The sequence below is a fragment of the Muntiacus reevesi genome, chromosome 1 (genome assembly GCF_963930625.1).
Source record: "Muntiacus reevesi chromosome 1, mMunRee1.1, whole genome shotgun sequence".
In the NCBI taxonomy this organism is placed as follows: Eukaryota; Metazoa; Chordata; class Mammalia; order Artiodactyla; family Cervidae; genus Muntiacus; species Muntiacus reevesi.
The window spans coordinates 183,241,414-183,258,007 of NC_089249.1; the positions used below are offsets into that span (position 1 = coordinate 183,241,414).

The 16,594-nt window shown below is 57.7% G+C and overlaps 1 protein-coding gene across 2 annotated transcripts in view; it reads right to left on the reverse strand.

Annotated features, from left to right (window-relative positions):
- Positions 1-976: 976 nt before the first annotated feature.
- Positions 977-16,594, reverse strand: part of UPF1 (UPF1 RNA helicase and ATPase) — a 33,910-nt gene continuing 18,292 nt past the window's right edge. The window contains exons 6-24 of one of the 2 annotated variants that reach the window (XM_065917388.1): positions 16,027-16,188; positions 15,318-15,402; positions 15,036-15,134; positions 14,448-14,556; positions 14,144-14,303; positions 13,923-14,041; positions 13,339-13,503; positions 13,132-13,246; positions 12,215-12,358; positions 11,641-11,854; positions 8,524-8,641; positions 7,973-8,129; positions 7,633-7,775; positions 6,101-6,275; positions 5,475-5,556; positions 4,053-4,214; positions 3,717-3,934; positions 3,288-3,410; positions 977-2,812 (exon numbers count right to left, since the gene is read on the reverse strand). In XM_065917388.1, the coding sequence (XP_065773460.1) occupies positions 3,291-3,410; positions 3,717-3,934; positions 4,053-4,214; positions 5,475-5,556; positions 6,101-6,275; positions 7,633-7,775; positions 7,973-8,129; positions 8,524-8,641; positions 11,641-11,854; positions 12,215-12,358; positions 13,132-13,246; positions 13,339-13,503; positions 13,923-14,041; positions 14,144-14,303; positions 14,448-14,556; positions 15,036-15,134; positions 15,318-15,402; positions 16,027-16,188 (2,547 nt within the window). In that variant the 3' untranslated portion in view covers positions 977-2,812; positions 3,288-3,290. Of the gene's footprint in view, positions 2,813-3,287; positions 3,411-3,716; positions 3,935-4,052; positions 4,215-5,474; positions 5,557-6,100; positions 6,276-7,632; positions 7,776-7,972; positions 8,130-8,523; positions 8,642-11,640; positions 11,855-12,214; positions 12,359-13,131; positions 13,247-13,338; positions 13,504-13,922; positions 14,042-14,143; positions 14,304-14,447; positions 14,557-15,035; positions 15,135-15,284; positions 15,403-16,026; positions 16,189-16,594 lie in introns of both variants that reach the window. The other variant, XM_065917386.1, reaches the window with a different exon arrangement.

Below are 16,594 nucleotides of genomic sequence, written 5' to 3' on the forward strand. Positions count from 1 at the left end.
CTCGGGCCGGTGGGGCTCCGCCAGGTGGTGCCCACGCTGGGACTGCCGGTGCGTGCCGAGCTGCTGGGCTCCGTCTGGGCCCGCAATGCCTCGGCGCCCCGCAGCCTCCGCCTGACGCTGGCGCTGCGTCACCGGACCCCCGCGGCCTGCGCGCGCCTGGCCGAGGCCTCGCTGCTGCTGGTGACCCTCGACCAGCGCCTGTGCCACCCCCTGGCCCGGCCGCGGCGCGAGGCCGAGCCCCCAGTGGGCGGCGGCTCCGGGGGCGCGTGTCGTGCACGGCGGCTCTATGTGAGCTTCCGCGAAGTGGGCTGGCACCACTGGGTCATCGCGCCTCGCGGCTTCCTGGCCAACTACTGCCAGGGCAAGTGCGCGCTGCCCGCGGTGTTGTCTGAACCCGGCGGGACTCCTGCACTCAACCACGCGGTGCTGCGCACGCTCATGCACGCGGCCGCCCCTGGCGCCGCCGGCCTGCCCTGCTGCGTGCCCGCGCGCCTGTCGCCCATCTCCGTGCTCTTCTTTGACAACAGCGACAACGTAGTCCTACGGCACTACGAAGACATGGTGGTGGATGAGTGCGGCTGTCGCTGACTGGGGAGGGCAGGCTGGGGTGGGGTAACAATAAACACTACGTCGTCCGCTCTGCTGGCTCCTCTGGTCTTATTACGTGGCCAGGATTGGGGGGGTGGGGCGGGGCAGGGGATGCTGGCAGCCATTGACCATCACCGCTGACCACGAAGGTAATGGGTGGGCGTTCCCAACAGTGATGCCACCAGACAAACCGTCCCAGAGCCCAACATCGAACGAGTCTGAATCCTAGGAACCGCCGGGCGCAGGCCCAGGCCCCCTTTTTCAAGCCATCTCAGCTTTGTCATCAAGGTGGCTCTGAACCCCACATCCCCAACCAGCCAGACCCCCAGGCCAAGTGCTCTGCACACACCCCTGCAGTTACCCAACCCCAGTGTGAAAGCAAGAGATGTTTATTAAGATTTTATTGGTGACAAAAGAGCTTAAAACAAATTGACCAAAAACCAAAAGTTACATTGCCTTGGTACAGATGTTTTTCTAATTTGGGGAACTTATAGTAACTGCTGCTAAGAAGGTGGAGAAAAAAAGCAAACAGCACAAAGCAGAGGCAAAGCATTCCAAGGAACAAAACAGGGTGGGTGGGTGTGTCACCCATGGGGACGGCGCACGAGGGGTCACAGCAGAAACCTATCCAAACTATGCAGCTACCAAAAGAAGTGGGGACCGAAGGCCCTGCAGCGAAGGTGATAAGAGGCCTGCCAGAGAAGGCGGCCCGCGTCCCCCTCCCTCCTGTGTGCCAGAGGAAGGGGGCCTGCGTCTCCCTCTCTCCCGTGTGCCAGCTGGAGGCTGTGGGATAAGGCACACTGGGAGCAGGGTGGTAGGGTCAGGGGCACCAGGGCCTGGACAGGCAGGGTTAGGGTTAGATGGTCCCCAACCAGGGCCGGCCAGGGAGGCTAATACCCCACGGGTGTGCGAAGAGCTGGGCGTGGGGGGCCTCTGCCAGCAACAATAACTTCAAGTTGCAGTTCAGACCCAGGCAGAGGCCCCATGTAACGCCTGATGTGACAAACTCTTTCAAGCCCTTTAGCACAGAACCAACTTATTTTGGAAACTTACTCCCTTCTCCCCCCACAAACGACCCTACCTCATTGAAGCTGTGCCCGCGTGTAGAGCGGCTCCAAACTAGTAGGGCAGGTGGGGAACAAGGTGGGGGTGGGGGGTGTTCAGTGAATCCAACTGGCCTCAGGGGTTGTGGCAGCCTGGGAACGGGTACAGGTCCTCCTGACTGCCGCCTTTCACCAAATCCTCAGGAAGAACCCTGGGGAAGAAGCAACTGGCCAGGGAACAGCCACCTTCCAGCCTTCTGGCCTCATGGCCAGTGCCGCCCGAAGCCCCTCCTGTGGGGCCAAGTCCACGGTGCACGGGAAGCCCTCTGCTTCTTGGGAGTCCAGCAGAGACCTCGGAGCTGCCTGCCCGGCCCAGGACTGTGCTACCTCACTGCCCTGATGCGCTGGGAGAAGCTGCTGGAAGCTAAAAACTGAAAAAAATCCTCCTCCCATCGCAGGTGTTGATTCTAATCTTGAGTTGTGTTGGCATGTTTATACTTCGTTTCTGGAAGCTTGTCGCATCTCCCAGGTCCACCACTAAGATTTGAGAGACAAACTCAGGAAAGTATATTTTTCAGTACTCCTTAGAAAGAATTTTTAAAAAACAAACAGAAAAACACAAACCACCATATTTTCTTGAAATGAAAACCCTCCTAAAACGCAGGCAGCATGAGCGCAGCGGTATCAGAGCCGGTGTGGACAGAACCCACACTCTGCGGGGCTCTCCCGGCACGGCCGCCACTGCAAGCAGCCTGCTCAGCACAGAATCGCGAAGTTTTTTCCTGCTAAAACGTAGTCCCCTTTCAGTAAAAGAGAAAAGAAAGAAAAGAACAGAGGAAAGGGCTACTCTGAGATGAGGGTCTTCCTCCCTCCGCCCCGGTTGCAGACCCAGGTGTGGACGCGGCGGGCGAGCTGGGCCCCTCGCGCGCGGGGCTGGCGGGGCTCGCTGGCGGGCGGTCCTCCGTGGCCGCCCCGCCTCCCGCTCTCCCTTCCGGTCTCCGTGCCGCCGCGCGCCAGCAGAGGGCGCTCGCTCTGCCTCGGGCTCCTCTCCCTCTCCTGTTGCTCGCAGTGGTGCTTCAGTTTTAGCAGTGGAAAACAGGTATCCATTTATTTTTATTTTTTATTACCCAGAATAAGATGCTGATGGACTAAGCCACATAGCTTAGCTCTTCCGCTGCCACCTGCCAGGGAGAGAGGGAGGGCAAGAGGCTTCAGAACAGGCGGGAGCCAGGGCAGCTCCCCGTTCCCCCTGGTCCCATTCCAGGGGCCGCTGGGGGGCCCAGACCACAGACTTCCCACCCGGAGAGTCCCGGCTGCTGGGCCTGTGCAATCAACAGCCCGCCCCTGCTCCCTGCGTCGCCAGCTCCCGCGGCTCCTGGTCACAGGCCAGACGGGGGGGGGGGGGGGGGGGGGGGGGGGGGGGTAGGTCCACAGCCTCTCTCACGCCACTCTGGTCTTGTGACTGAGGGGACCCTCAGCCTCCTGGCTGCCCACCAGAAGCAGCGCTAAGACCCTCTGGAGAAGACTGCAGCAGAGGAGCGCGTGAAGCTCACACCCCCACACACAGCAGAGGCACAGGGACCCAGAGCAACAGGCGAGGACTCGAGACCCCACCCCTCCTCCAGAGGCCCACCCCTCCTCCAGAGGCCAGCTTGCCTTCTAGTACTGGGACAGCCCCGTCACTCCACCGTGCTGGTACGCCCGCTCCCCCTGGTACGTGGAATCTTGCGACAGCGCCACATCGATCTGTGACTTAAACTCATCTCCAAGGTAGCTGTCCTGTAACAAGGGTGGAGAGATGAGCCCTGAGCCAAGGAGGCGCACTCATCCTCCCAGTCTTGAGAACCTGCTCGGTGTCCAACCCGTCACCAGCCCAAGGAATCATCTGGAAGCCTACCTTGAAGCCCAGTGGCAGGAAACCCATGCTGGTTACCTCACCACCGGAAACGTGCTACCCAGGGCAGCACTGTGTGTGGGGTGCTCTAGACCCACAGCCCCAGCTGCGGTCGTCAGGGGAGAGGGCCCCAGGACCTGTGTGTGTCAGGGGGGCCCCTGGGCTGGCCGACCTCATGGCTGTGTGCTCACCTGGGACAGCTCAGGCTGGGACAGGCCGGGCTGGCTCATCTGGGAGGGCTGGCTCATGGAGATGTAGCCTTGGGTCAGGGCGCCCTGGGAGAAGGGCTGGGACGCCACATCCTGGCTGGCCTGGCTGTTGGGGAGATTCGTCTGACTGGGCCCAGGAAGCCCAAAGCGGTTCTTCTGGCGTCCCCCACGACCAGTCTTGCCTTTTGGGGTGCCTCGGCCTGAAAGACAGCAGTCCAGGGTTCCCTGAAGGAGGTTCTGAGCCTCATATCAAACCCAGGATGTGAACAAAGTCCAAGGCCAAGCTGGTTTCCCCATGGGATACCATTCAGTGCTCACCCGCGGCTGGCCCGTTAGCTTGTCCAAAATACCCCGGTGGTGGCATGGGTGGCATGACCAGGTTGAAGGGAATGGGAATGTTCATGGCAGCCACGTGGCTGGGGCCGGCACTGATCATGCCAATCTGGTCGTGGGTCTGGAAGTACATGTTCGAGGGCCGGCCTGTAAGACACAACATGAGCAGCAGGCGTCACACCGCACCCAGAGCCCACCGCCCGCTGGCCGGCCCACAGCGGAAACGTCTGTCCTGTCCTCTCGCTGCTGTCTGTCCCAGCGTCTCCTACAATGCTCCGACAGCACAGTCACCTGCTGCAGGATCTCACAGCACATCCTCCCCACCCCCGACAGCCTCCTGAGACCGGTGTCTGCCAATGAACCTGTTCTCCTGGGGGATTCTGAGAACCACTGGCCTATGGGGGTATGAAAGACGGAAACCATGCTGCATTTCTGATTTCTTTAAACAGCCTTTTCTAGTTCCAATGTTATATTCATATTACATCTACCACTGCCACCCCCAACCAAAAGCAAGAAAATGCCTCAGCTTGACAGACCAGTGCATCTCACTGAGGACAAAACCCCCAGGGCAACCTTTGGTAAAGGCAGATCCGTGGGGGCCTCAGGGATGGACCCAGGACACCCTCAGCCACACAAGGACTCATCAGATATGACGACAAGATCTGCTGTTATTTAAGAACACAACCCCCAGTCTGAGCCTAAGGACCAGAAGAACACTGGGGCAGGGACAGGGTCTGTAACGATTTCCTGCGGAAGAGGAGCAGCTGGGGTACAACTGCCCTGGTGGGGAATGGCAAGCAGGCGGGAGGTCAAAGGCAACTGCGAGACTTGGGCAGGTGGCAAAGAGTACACAGGCGAGGCGCTGGCCCTCCATGACAGCTGGCACAGGGAAAGGTCCCGGGAGGCAGGGATCTGTGGGATGAATGGGAACCGGCTACAGCCTGCCTCAGGCTAGAGGAGGAGCCCCAGGCAGCAGGGCCAGGCTTGGCCTTAGTACACAGAAGTCTCACCCAGCTAAAGAGGCGGTGCACCCAACTCCGAGGTCTGACATATGGAGCTGAAGCTCAGGGAAAGCAGCACAGCCTGAGGCTGTAGGTGTGATGCTCCGGGAGAAGGAGCTCGAAGGGCAGGCAGGGTGGGGTGAGGGCGTGGAAGCAAACTGACAAGATCTGCTGAGACACCGCTGAGCACACAGCTGCGTTATTTTAGAAACATCTGTCTCTCTAGACATTGCCCAAGACCAATTATGTGATCCCTAGCAAGCGAAGCTGAGAAAGAACTCTCCCTGCCAGACAGGTTGCTATGGACAGAGGCACGAGAGGTCACTCAGCACTGACGGGGCTGGCAGGTGTGGGCGTGGGAACAGTCAACAAGCACGGGGCCAGGCGGTCCCCCGCAGAGACTCACCCTGGCTGCTCCGGTCATAGACCGACCCTGGGATGATGGCCTCCCGGGCATCATACATGGCTGTCGTCATGAAGCGGGCTCCCTGCAAAGGGTTTAGGTCAGTGAGGAATTTATCATGCTGACACAAAGAAGAACTTTCCAAACATCTGGTGCCTGGGAGGTGGCCAAGCTGCACACACAGACAACAACCCTGAGGCTTGCCACTCGTGCGCTCTGGCCTTTGCCCAGCTGTCCTCGCCTGAGCTGGCCTTTGATGCCAACCATTTCTGTTTCTGAGCTTCACCTCAAGCAGCACCCACTCCTTAAGCCCCAGACCACAATGGGTTTATCAAGCTCCTAGCTGCCTGGGTTTGACTGCGAGCTGCTAGGTGCTGCCTGTGAGATGGTATTCCACAAGGGCCAAGAAAAGCAAAGCCTCAGAACACTCGAGACGCCTGGCGTGCGGAGCTCCGCGGGGACAGGCTAGCACGCATCGCTCATGTTCACACACTGACACACTTCAGCTCGCCCTCAGCTGGTACTGAAGTCACAAGTCCCACCTGCCATCACTCACTACCACATGCCCAGCACAGTGGCCTGGGGAGGGGGGGTTCCCAGCTCTCCCCCGGCCCGAGGCAGGCGCTCACCGGGTTGATGGTATTGACCAGCTTCCTGGGCTTGCTGAACTGCATGAGGCTCTCTCGCAGGTTGTTCAGGGGCCCCTCCACCAGCACCTTCTGCTCCTTGTAGTAGTTCAGCAGGTGGTTCCACAGCGGCTGCTTGGACAGGGCCTTCGGGTTGCCCACGATAATGACCCCATATCTGCAAGAGGTAGGCCCTGACAGTTTAGTCAAAGCTATGGTTTTCCAGTAGTCATGTATGGATGTGAGAGCTAGACCATAATAAAAAAGGCTAAGCGCTGAAGATTTGATGCTTTTGAACTGTGGTGCTGGAGAAGACTCTTGAAAGTCCCGTGGACTGCAAGGAGATCAAAACAGTCAATCCTAGAGGAAATCAACCCTGAATTGGAAAGACTGATGCTAAAGCTCCAATACTTTGGCCACCTGATGCAAAGAAATGACTCATTTGAAAAGACTCTGAAGCTGGGAAAGATTGAAGGCAGGAGGAGAAGGGAAGACAGAGGATGAGATGGTTGGATGGCATCCCTGACTTGATGGGACATGAGTTTGAGCAAGCTCTGGGAGTTGGTGATGGACAGGGAAGCCTGGCGTGCTGCAGTCCATGGGGTCAAAGAGTCGGACACGACTGGGCAACTGAACTGAAAGTGCAAGATGCCCAGGCAGCTCCCCTGGCACTGCCCACCACGCCCCTGTCTCCTCACCACACAGGAGCATCGAGAGCCACCCTCCACCTCCCTGCCTAAACGCCTGGCCTGCCTGTGCAGCACCCACTGGGAATGCTGGGGATGGCTGGGTAACTGCAAACTGAGGTGACTTTCCCTGGAGCCCATCCTGTAAGCTGCCGACCCTGCGCTTGGGTTTCTGTGAGGGCAGGTTTCTGTTGAGCCCAGATGTCAAAACATCTCTGTGGGAAGATGAGCTCCAGACGAGCCGGCCTCCCGGGCACCAAGTCATGGCGAGGCAGACTCCACAGTGCCTGGGGCACTCTGCTGGGCCGGGCACGCACTCGATGCCCAGGCCAAGTCCCTGGGGGGAAGCTTACACTCATCAGCTGTTTCAGGGCTCCCCCTCCTACGCTGGCTACCAAGTGAAAGCCAAGGTGCCCTCACCGGGGAGGGAATCTGAGTCCCGCTTGCATGTGAATCTGAGTCCCGCTTGCAGCTGGTACAACGGTGGCTGTTGTCTGGTTTCATGTGGGGTGACACGGGGTCCACCTGATTCTCTGGGTCCCTATTTCAAAAGTTACATTCCAGAGCTAAACAAGGCAACTGGATAGAAAGCCACGACACAGATACAAAGACAAGTCACAGGTGAGAGGTTCTTTCCAGACTGCTGCTGGGAGCCCTCTGCCCCGGGCACTGCCGAGGCCCCTCTATGTGCCGTGTGCCACAGCCCAAGGTGTGCCTGGGGTGCGAGAACTGACAGGAAGAGAAGCAGGCAGGGAGCAGCTCCCGGGCCAACCCCTCCCGGCACCTCAGAAAGACTCCTATGCAGGAGGGGCCGCCCCGCAAGGCCCAGCAAGACTCAGTTCTCCGTACCGTGCTCTGGTCAAGGCCACGTTAAGTCGCCTGGGGTCATTCAAAAATCCAATGCCTTGGTGCTCATTGGCCCGCACACAGGAGAGGATGATAAAGTCCTTCTCACGCCCCTGGAACGCGTCCACACTGGCTATCTCCACCTCCTACAGGGGCAATAATCACGGTCAGCCAACAGGCTTCCTTCAAGGAGCCCTCAGCCCGCACAAACTGTGTCAAGACGCGCCATGGGATCCCACAGGTGTGCCTGGGACCGGGAGTTGCAGAGCCCCGGGGTCCAGCCGTGGGCTCCCGGCAGCCCTGCAGCCGGGCAGGGCGGGAGCCGGCGGGGTGGCAGGCACACCTGATAGAGCTTGGTGTGCAGAGAGCCACTGAACTGCATGTATTGCACCAGGTAGGAGCGCTGGCCCTCGTAGGGCGTGATGATGCCGATCTGGTCCGGCTTGGCGCCCGCCTTCAGCAGCTTCGTGGTGATCTTCTCCACGTTTGCAGCCTCCGTCCTAAGAAAGTCAGGCTTTCACTTTCAGGCTCCATCTCTGGGCTCCTGAGACCCCCAAGGCCAGAGGCTGTGGAAGGCTCGGGGCAGCCTCACCTCCAGCACAACCCTGTGGAGGCCCTGCGTGGTGCACCCAGGGTCAGGCAGCCCAGCATTTACCAACTGAGTCAGGAGGGACAGAAAAGGTTCACGGGGCTCCTAAAGGATCTGTTCAATAGGAAATACACACTGACAAGGTGAGGCTGGACCTAGGTAGGCTGCTGGTTTAAGTGTTTGAACACAAGGACAAGGAAAATGAGGACAAGTTTCACCACCACGTTAAACAAGACCACAGGTGTGCAGTCACTAGAAAAGCTGTCACTGAAGCCAGCAGGCCCCACAGACAAGTCTCTGCTTACCTGTTCAGGTAGGAGGTGCCTGAGCTGGCAATCTCCTCTTGGCCCTGGGTCACATAGAAGAACATCGGTTTATCTGGTTGGGGCCACTGAAAGTCAAACCCTTTCTTCACACGATCCGCTGGCATCGTGGAGAAGAAAAAAGAAAACATCCTGTCAGAGAAGAGAGTGCAGCCGGCCTGGGTGAGCTGAGGCGGAGAGCAGACTGGAGGCCATTCCATCCTGGGCAGAGGCACACAGCAGAGCAGGAAACGGCAGGCTCCAGGCAACTGACCCAGGTCTGTGGGTCCCAGGGGAGGCCACTGGAGGGAGTCCTCTGACCGGAACTCCCAGGAACACTTAGCACTCTACCTGGTACAAAGCTGGCTTACTCACTGAACAGATCTCACTGTTAGTGTTCTCTGCGGTCTAAGTCTGCCCCAGGGTAAAGAAGATGTCCTATCTCCTTCCAGAAGGTTTATGATGGGACTTATGTGTACCTGCAACTGGTTTTTAACAATGACACTGTTGAGCCACCCGTCTTGTCCCAAACCAGGGCGTGTGGACAGGGGGGGTCTGCCTCTGGCCTCCATCTCAGACCCTGTGCCCGGCGTCTCAGGACCGCAGCTGAATGGTAACTCGTCACACCCCCGAGTTCGAGCTGCCACCTTCCTCAAGCTCTTTATGCTCATCTTAGGTGCTCAGTCATCTGCAAGACCTTACGATGCAGAAAATCAGTTGTCCAATCAGACAGTCCACTCATTCTTTTGGGAATCTCTGACTGGAGTTACACCTAATCAGATTAATGTAAGAAAACTGGAATTTTTGCACCAAAATAGACTACCATAGATGAAGGAAAAGCCTAAGCTATGAGGACACATGCTATGATCCCTCTTAAGTCAAGCTGAAATTGAGGCAATGACTCAATGTTTCAAGTGAGCGCAGTGGCTAGAGCAAGCTCGGGAACCCAAGGCTGGCAAATGTTTAACCACCTGCGAGGGACAGGGCAGGGGCGAGCACACAGTGCCGGCTAATTTCCACACTGTAGACACGCCCCCCACACTGCTGGCGGCCACCCCGGGGTGGCAAATAGGCTCACGGCTGGGCTGCAGGGTGTGGGTGAGGCGGGGCTTTCAGGGGCAGGTGCTGGTAACAGACACGGTCACCTACTGAAAACTCACTAAGTCGGACCCTCAGGATCTGGGCACTTCTTTACACTTCCTCAGAGTTTTTAAAAGTGTTCCTTCAGGGGTGCCAAGCCCGAGACACTGGCGGTCCAGCACTGAACCATCGCCAGCAGCCTCTATCCTGTGGAGCCAAGGCCATGGGGACGATGCAGCAAGGCCAGCAGGGGTCTGCACCAGTGCTGAGTGCTGGCTTTCCCAATAAGTGTCAGCTGCGTCTCCTACAAGCTCCTCACGACCTGGCCTTCCTAGCCCTACCGCCCGGCAGGCCAGCAGCACCCCAAGTGTCAAGACTGTACCGCAGAGCAGCCGCGTGGCCCTGGACGGGCACTCGCACTTTCTGCCTCAGTCTCCTCATCTACAAAGTGGGCTGAGCAAAGCCAATGTACTGGGCCGCTGGCGTTACCAAGACTCTAAACCAGCAGTTCTCAAACGAATGCTGCTCTCAGCGTGTCTTTACACTCTGCAAGCAGAGCAGTCCAAACAGCTATTATTTCTATGCATTACATCTACTGATATTTATTGTATTTTAAAACTCAAAAATGTAAAATAATTTTAAAAATTTGTTTAAAGATGAATATATTAAAACATTTTTATGAAAAATAATATTTCACTGAAATATATATCAACCCACTTCACTCTCTAGCTTACTCGACTCCTGCCCCCAGTCTCCTGTGAGCCCTCGCAGCATGTCAGGATGGACAGGGCTCACAGATGCAAGTGGTTGAAAAGGGAAACACATTTGTTTTCAAATATTTATTTGGCTGTGCTAGTTCTGAGTTGCATACTTGAGATCTTTAGCTGCGGCACGTGAACTCTTGCTCACAGCATGTGGGATCTTAGTTTCCTGACCAGGGATGGAACCCAGGCCTCCTGAACTTGGGAGCACACAGTCCTACCCGCTGGACCACCAGGGAAGTCCCAGGAAGCATCTTCTAAGACCTTTCCCACCACTGTGGAATTACCTCAGTTCTATCTGAAAACTGGATGGGAGGCTGCCCTGGAGCTCCGGGACAATGGCCTTTCTACCCTGCCCTGACCTGCATGGCCTTTGACCCCCAGGGACTTGGAAGCACCCTTGCTGCCTGTGGGAATGGGACATGCTGCTCACCCTGTCAGGCAGGGCTTCCAAAGGCTAACACATCTGACACATGTCACCACCACAGACCTCATCAGAAAATTTACTCAGCAGCTGGAAGACATGGTAAGCTCATACTACGGGACACGTGTTTTCCAAAATTCTCATTTCGGTGTGAAGTCTCAGATTTTATCACTGGTGATGAATACTGTGAGTTATTTTCCTTGAAGCCACAGGCCAGCTTTGATCCCTTTGAAGAAACTGCCTACTAACCGTTCCAGTCTGTGTAACCAGTGTGTGAGTCCTGCTTTCTAGCACCTCACACACCTGCCAAGTGTCTTCGAGACCATCCTCTCCCACCCCACACAGAGTCACAAGCACATGCCTCAGGGACCAGGGAATGGGGTACTCTTCACTTTGAACTCAGGACGGGGCTTGCCACAGGTGTGTGGTGGAGATGATACACAACAGTCTGGTCACACCGCAAGCGTCAGCACAGCCTGAAGGCGCCTGACACCCCAGGGTTACCGAGGAAGCAGTCTGCTCTTGGGTGTGCACAAGTCTTTGAGACCCCCAGGGCCCAGACCTTGAGAACCACCGACAGAGAAAGGAGTGGGACGGGGGTTGTCTCTGCCAACCCCTCTTCTATGTGTGACGCACCACTGGTGGGAATCCTCACAGCTGACTCTGCAAATCTTACCAAGATGTGGGCTCCCCCCATGCCCTTGCCACAAGAATGTCCTGCACTCTAGAGCACACGTTCTGCCCACTGCGCCTCCCGCAGGGCCCCTACACACAAACGGTCACCACATAAGGCCCCCTGAGAAGGAAGTGAGACCAGGCACTGTCCCCAGACTCCCGGCACTGGGCCGAGCTTACCTGCGGTGACGCCGTTCTGGAGAGAGCCCTCGTAGAAGATGTTGGATGGGAAGGCGCTGAGCGCGGGGTGCATCCGGTACTGGACTTGGAGGCGGATGGGGCGGATGCCCAGAACCACCAGGCGCTCAAAGAGCGACTGTGACAGCCCGGCCTTGGCCGCCTTCTTGCACATCACCACGGGGCCCAGCTGGCAGTGGTCACCCACGAGGATCAGCTGTGATAAGAGGCCCACATCACAGTTCAAACATGGACAGCCCACACAGCCACTCGGGGACTAAGAGGACTGGGGTCCATACACCCCCCGAACTACACTGATTCAAGCGGCAAGATACTGACCGGGGGTGGGAGAACCGCCCAGCATGCACACGAAGCGCGCTCTCAGAGCCGCCATGCGAGCGCCACGCCCACCGAGGGAAGCCCCCTCAAAGGCTTGCTAGGCGCCCGTGTGTGTTCTGCCAGGGCATGGAGCAGAGCACAGGGCACTGCGGCGGGCCTCCAGCAGCAAGCCCCGCGTAGGATGGGAACACAAGTGCGCGGTCTCAAACAAGGCCGCCAGGGGCACGCTGTGGCCCACCTGCTTGGCCCCGAGGACCACAGGGACCATGCACTCTGGCTCGGTGGCCTGCGTGCTCTCGTCGATCAGAATGGAGCGGAACTGCATCTTGGCGAGCCTCGGGTCTCCTGCGCCCACACACGTGCAGCAGATGACATCTGCGTTCTGGGGAAGAGAGTGCGCCAGGCCTCAGGGCACCTGCGGGTCAAGCTTCCCAGACCCATAGGGCAGGCAGGACAACACACAGACACCGCTGTGGCCCACACCCTCCCTGACAGCATCTTCAATCCAGGCTGTGGCGACACCAACTCTCAAGATCCTACGTGCTTGGGAGTCACGCCTAAAGGAGGCTGTGGTGCCTCAAGACAGCCGCTGAGGGGCAGTGCTGAGCCAGGGAAACCACCGAGAGTGGGAGACGGTGCTCCGGACCTGCCCCCGCCCCAGGCACAGACCAGGCTCCCAAGATTCCAGCAACAGGGAGGCTGGCAGGGAGTGGAATCTACCTCAAAAATTCATGCATTTCAGACAATAAGCTGTCTCTGTGTGACCTCAGAGAAAGCACATGGAGAACGGTATTACAGTTCTCTTCTCAAATGGAAAAGAACCCACTAAAGGCGCTCACATGGACTTAATGTATCCAAACAGGTCCCCTGGCCCAAGTGAACAAGTGAAACTGGAAGTGTTGCTCAGCTGTGTCCCACTCTTTCCAATCCCATGGACCCTGTCCACGAGATTTCTCAGCCAAGAATACTGGAGTGGGTTGCCATCCTCTTCTCCAGGGGAATCTTCCTGACCAGGGAACAAACCCGGGTCTCCTGCACAGCCAGCAGACTCTTTACCATCTGAGCCACCAGGGAAGCCCACAGCAAACAAGTGAAGAAGACAAAAGCCCAAAGCCCAGGCCCGTCCCCGGGCAGCAGGGGAGGTGAGGAGCTCACCATGAGCAGCTCCCTCTCGGCAGTGCGCTTCAGGGCTCTGTAACGCTTCTCGTCTGCTGACGACAGCTCCCCGGTCTCATCCTTCAGCTGCTGCAGCTTCTGGAGCTCGGGCATGCTGCAAATACAGCGTGTGAGCGGGAGGGGGCTGCCGCCACGGCCTGCCTGAGGAGACGTGTCTCGCTTTAAGGCGAAGGACCCGACACCCACCTGTCCATGTTCCTGATCTGGTTGTGCAGGGCCAAGAAGGACACGGGGGAGTCTATGGCCTCGCGGCTCTTGGCGCAGAGCCGAACGACTTTCAGCCCAGTCTGGTGGATCTTCTCGGTCAGCTGGTCCACGGCTATGTTGCTCGGAGCACAGACGAGCACGGGCCTTCAATACAATGTGAGCGAACGTCAGCGCTCACCCAGGGAAGAGCCTAATCAGCAAGACCACTGTTTGGATCACAGGTGACAGGGCAGCCGACTCAAGCTCTACGACTAAAGCCAGGAGTGACATGGTGCTGAAGGAGCAACAAGGTAGATGGTTTGGAGCTTCCTGATCTTCACACTGTGCATGCCTCTCCCCGCTAACTCCTGATTCCAGTGCCATCACTTCCTGACTGTGCTGTTAAGACTTTCCAAGCTCCGAGGAGCACATAGGCACAACACAACTGAGGATGAACACACCCTGTGCAAGCTTCCTTGTGAAAAGCAGTCACAAAGGCCAGATCTACTACCAACGGCGCAGGAAGCAGCACGCCAGGGACCCTGGGCTCCCCATTTCCCAACCTGGGCTGTGGAGAGCCGTACCCGTTGCCTTGCCGGGCCAGGTGGTAGACGATGGTGGCTGAGGTCACGGTCTTCCCTGTGCCCGGCGGGCCCTGGATCAGACTCAGCGGTCTCTGCAGCACAGTCTTCACGGCGTAAACCTTCGGATACAAGCGGCCGTTAGGGGTGCAAGCAAGGTGGATGGCTGCTGAGCACGTAGGCCCTGAGGCCCGGGACCCTCCTGCCCCGGGACGGGTGAGAACCTGAGAGTGGTTGAGGTCAGGGAGCCCCTGTGCCGTGAAGCGCTTGGGCAGCTGGCACTTGATGATCACATCCTCCACCTCGTGGCCGAGCAGCTTGTGGTAGATGTAGCCGGACACAGAGGTCTCGTCCACAGCGAAGGTTTTCAGTGCACTCTGCATTCTGAAGGGGAAGCTCCGGGTCAGCAGCGGGCACACTGGAGCTGCCAGGGAGCAGTGGGGAGACGCAGGAGGCAGCAGCCACACCAAGGGCCGGGGCCTGCCAAGCAGACGCAGGCAAGTGGGGGCGGGGAGGGGGCGGACATACCTGTCGAATGAGGTTGACTTCCACACGAAATCCACCTGGAAGTTATGAGTCACCTCCACAGGGGCACCCACACTGCTCCGGAGCTCAATAGCAATCTCATCACCATAATCTGCACCGCCGAGTTAAGTTTCACCCTTGTCAAAGCCTTCATGAGGAGCCCTCACTCAGTCACTGAGGAGACAGCCCCTCCTCTGCACCAGACGCAGAAAAAGTAGCGAGGGGCCTGTGTTCTCAACGACAGACTCTGGGAGCAAGTCCGGGCCACTGCAGCCAAGGCTGCCTTCCCCAGGAGCCCGGGGGGCACCCAGCAAGGACAGCCAAGCCCAGGGTCCAGGTTCCACAGAGCCCTCGGTCACACAGTTTGGAGCCCCTGGCTTCTGTCTAAGCAGCTCTGTATCAGCTAGGACAAGTGAAGAGCCTGACGGCTGGAAACAAACCAGAGTCAAAGGGGCTGCCCCCGGGGCTGCACACACCCTCCCCTGCCTTTGAGGCCCCAAAACCGCTCTCCATGGTGACCCACACAGGTCAAGCCCTTTGGAGACTGGGGCAGAGGGTGCCTATGCCGTCCCTTCTTTACACAAAGGATACTATCAGGGACCTTGATGACGTGGCCGATCCCTTTCCAGAGGGGTGCCAGGTCCCCTTTGTACCGCAAGCAAATCTCATCCCCTTGCATGAGCCGCATATCTTACAGGGAGAAGACAACAGGAGAGTCGGTGTTTTCACACGCGCCACAGACACCACCACCAACAGTTCAAATTCAGGGACACTTTACAAGGGTGAAACTAGGAATTTTATGCTACTTAGAGTCACAAATATTTTAAAACTTAAAATCACCTCTTAACCAAATTATGACTAAATCCTCATTACCAGAGTCAGTCTTGGGCAAAGTGAAGTAGGCGATTCTCTTCTTGTTAAGGCCCAGGTCCCACCTGACCGTGATGTTATCTTGAGTCTGAGCACATAAAAAATAAGAGCCCTGTTAGCCCGCAACACAGACATGGGTCTGGGCTCCTCGTGTCTGTTTTCCACAGGCAGGTGCCCCATGGCGAGTGGCACCCGACAGCCTGAAACGCCAACAAGGGCACATCCGGGAGAGAAGGTGTGAGGACCCCAAAACCTGCAGAGGACGACCAGAAGACCCCCCCACACGACGTCTGTTCTTGAAGACAGCTGATCTGTGGCCGGCGGGGGGAGAGAAGGAAGCTGACGGCTGAGGACACGGCCCGTGAGCCTCAGGGCTCCTGATTCCCATGCAGTTTCCAAGGAATGGGCACAGGGGTGTCCTCAGGGTGCTGTTGGCTCCTGGGGTCTGACTCTCCCCACTGCAGCAAAGGCTACAAACCCAACTGGAAGAAATGTTTGCTGGATTTTAAATCAGACAGCACCCATGTGGATGTCTGACCGTTGAGCGAGGGGGCCTCTGCCCACAGCCTGTCCTTAATCCACGGCTCCGTCTCTCAGGAGCTGCACCGTGGCCCAAGTCAGCATCTGCGGTCTGCAGAGAAACCCACCCCCCCCAGACCTGAGGAGAGAGGCTCTGTTAAAATGAACAAGCCCTCCTGCACACACACATCACCTGTGACTCTTTCAGCTTCTTGTCATAGTCAGCCTCCAGCTTGACCAGAGGCCCGAATATGTTCTGGTACTGATAGGCATCCTCGTACCGCAGGAGGACGTGCTGCGGCTCCTCGTCCACTCCAGGCTTCTCCAAGTCCTCCAAGGTGGCTGACGGGTTCTCCTAGAGGCAAGGGCCGGGACCACGTTCTTCCCCGTTCCCTTCTCTACTTAAAACGCACTGTCTGTGCGCTCCCCCGTCTCCAGAGGCGCAGCGCACACCCGCCATCACTTCTCAGGACAAGCAGGGCACCCAGCGGCCGAGCCCCCATGTCAGGAAGCCCACGTGGCACACACTGTGCACGCCCCAGGAACACAGCCTGACACACTCCTCCCACCAGGGCCACCTTCTTCAACAAACACGGCGCCCCCGACATGTGAGAGTGTGTTCCTCCCAGCTGCCAGAAAGAGCACTGGATTCCCTGACTGTGTGAACAGAAAGGCAGGCCCATCTCCCCATTTCCTCCTGATCCTACTACGCTGAGCCAAAAGAAGCCCACTCTCTCTTGGCAGTAAGTGGGCTGTTTGGA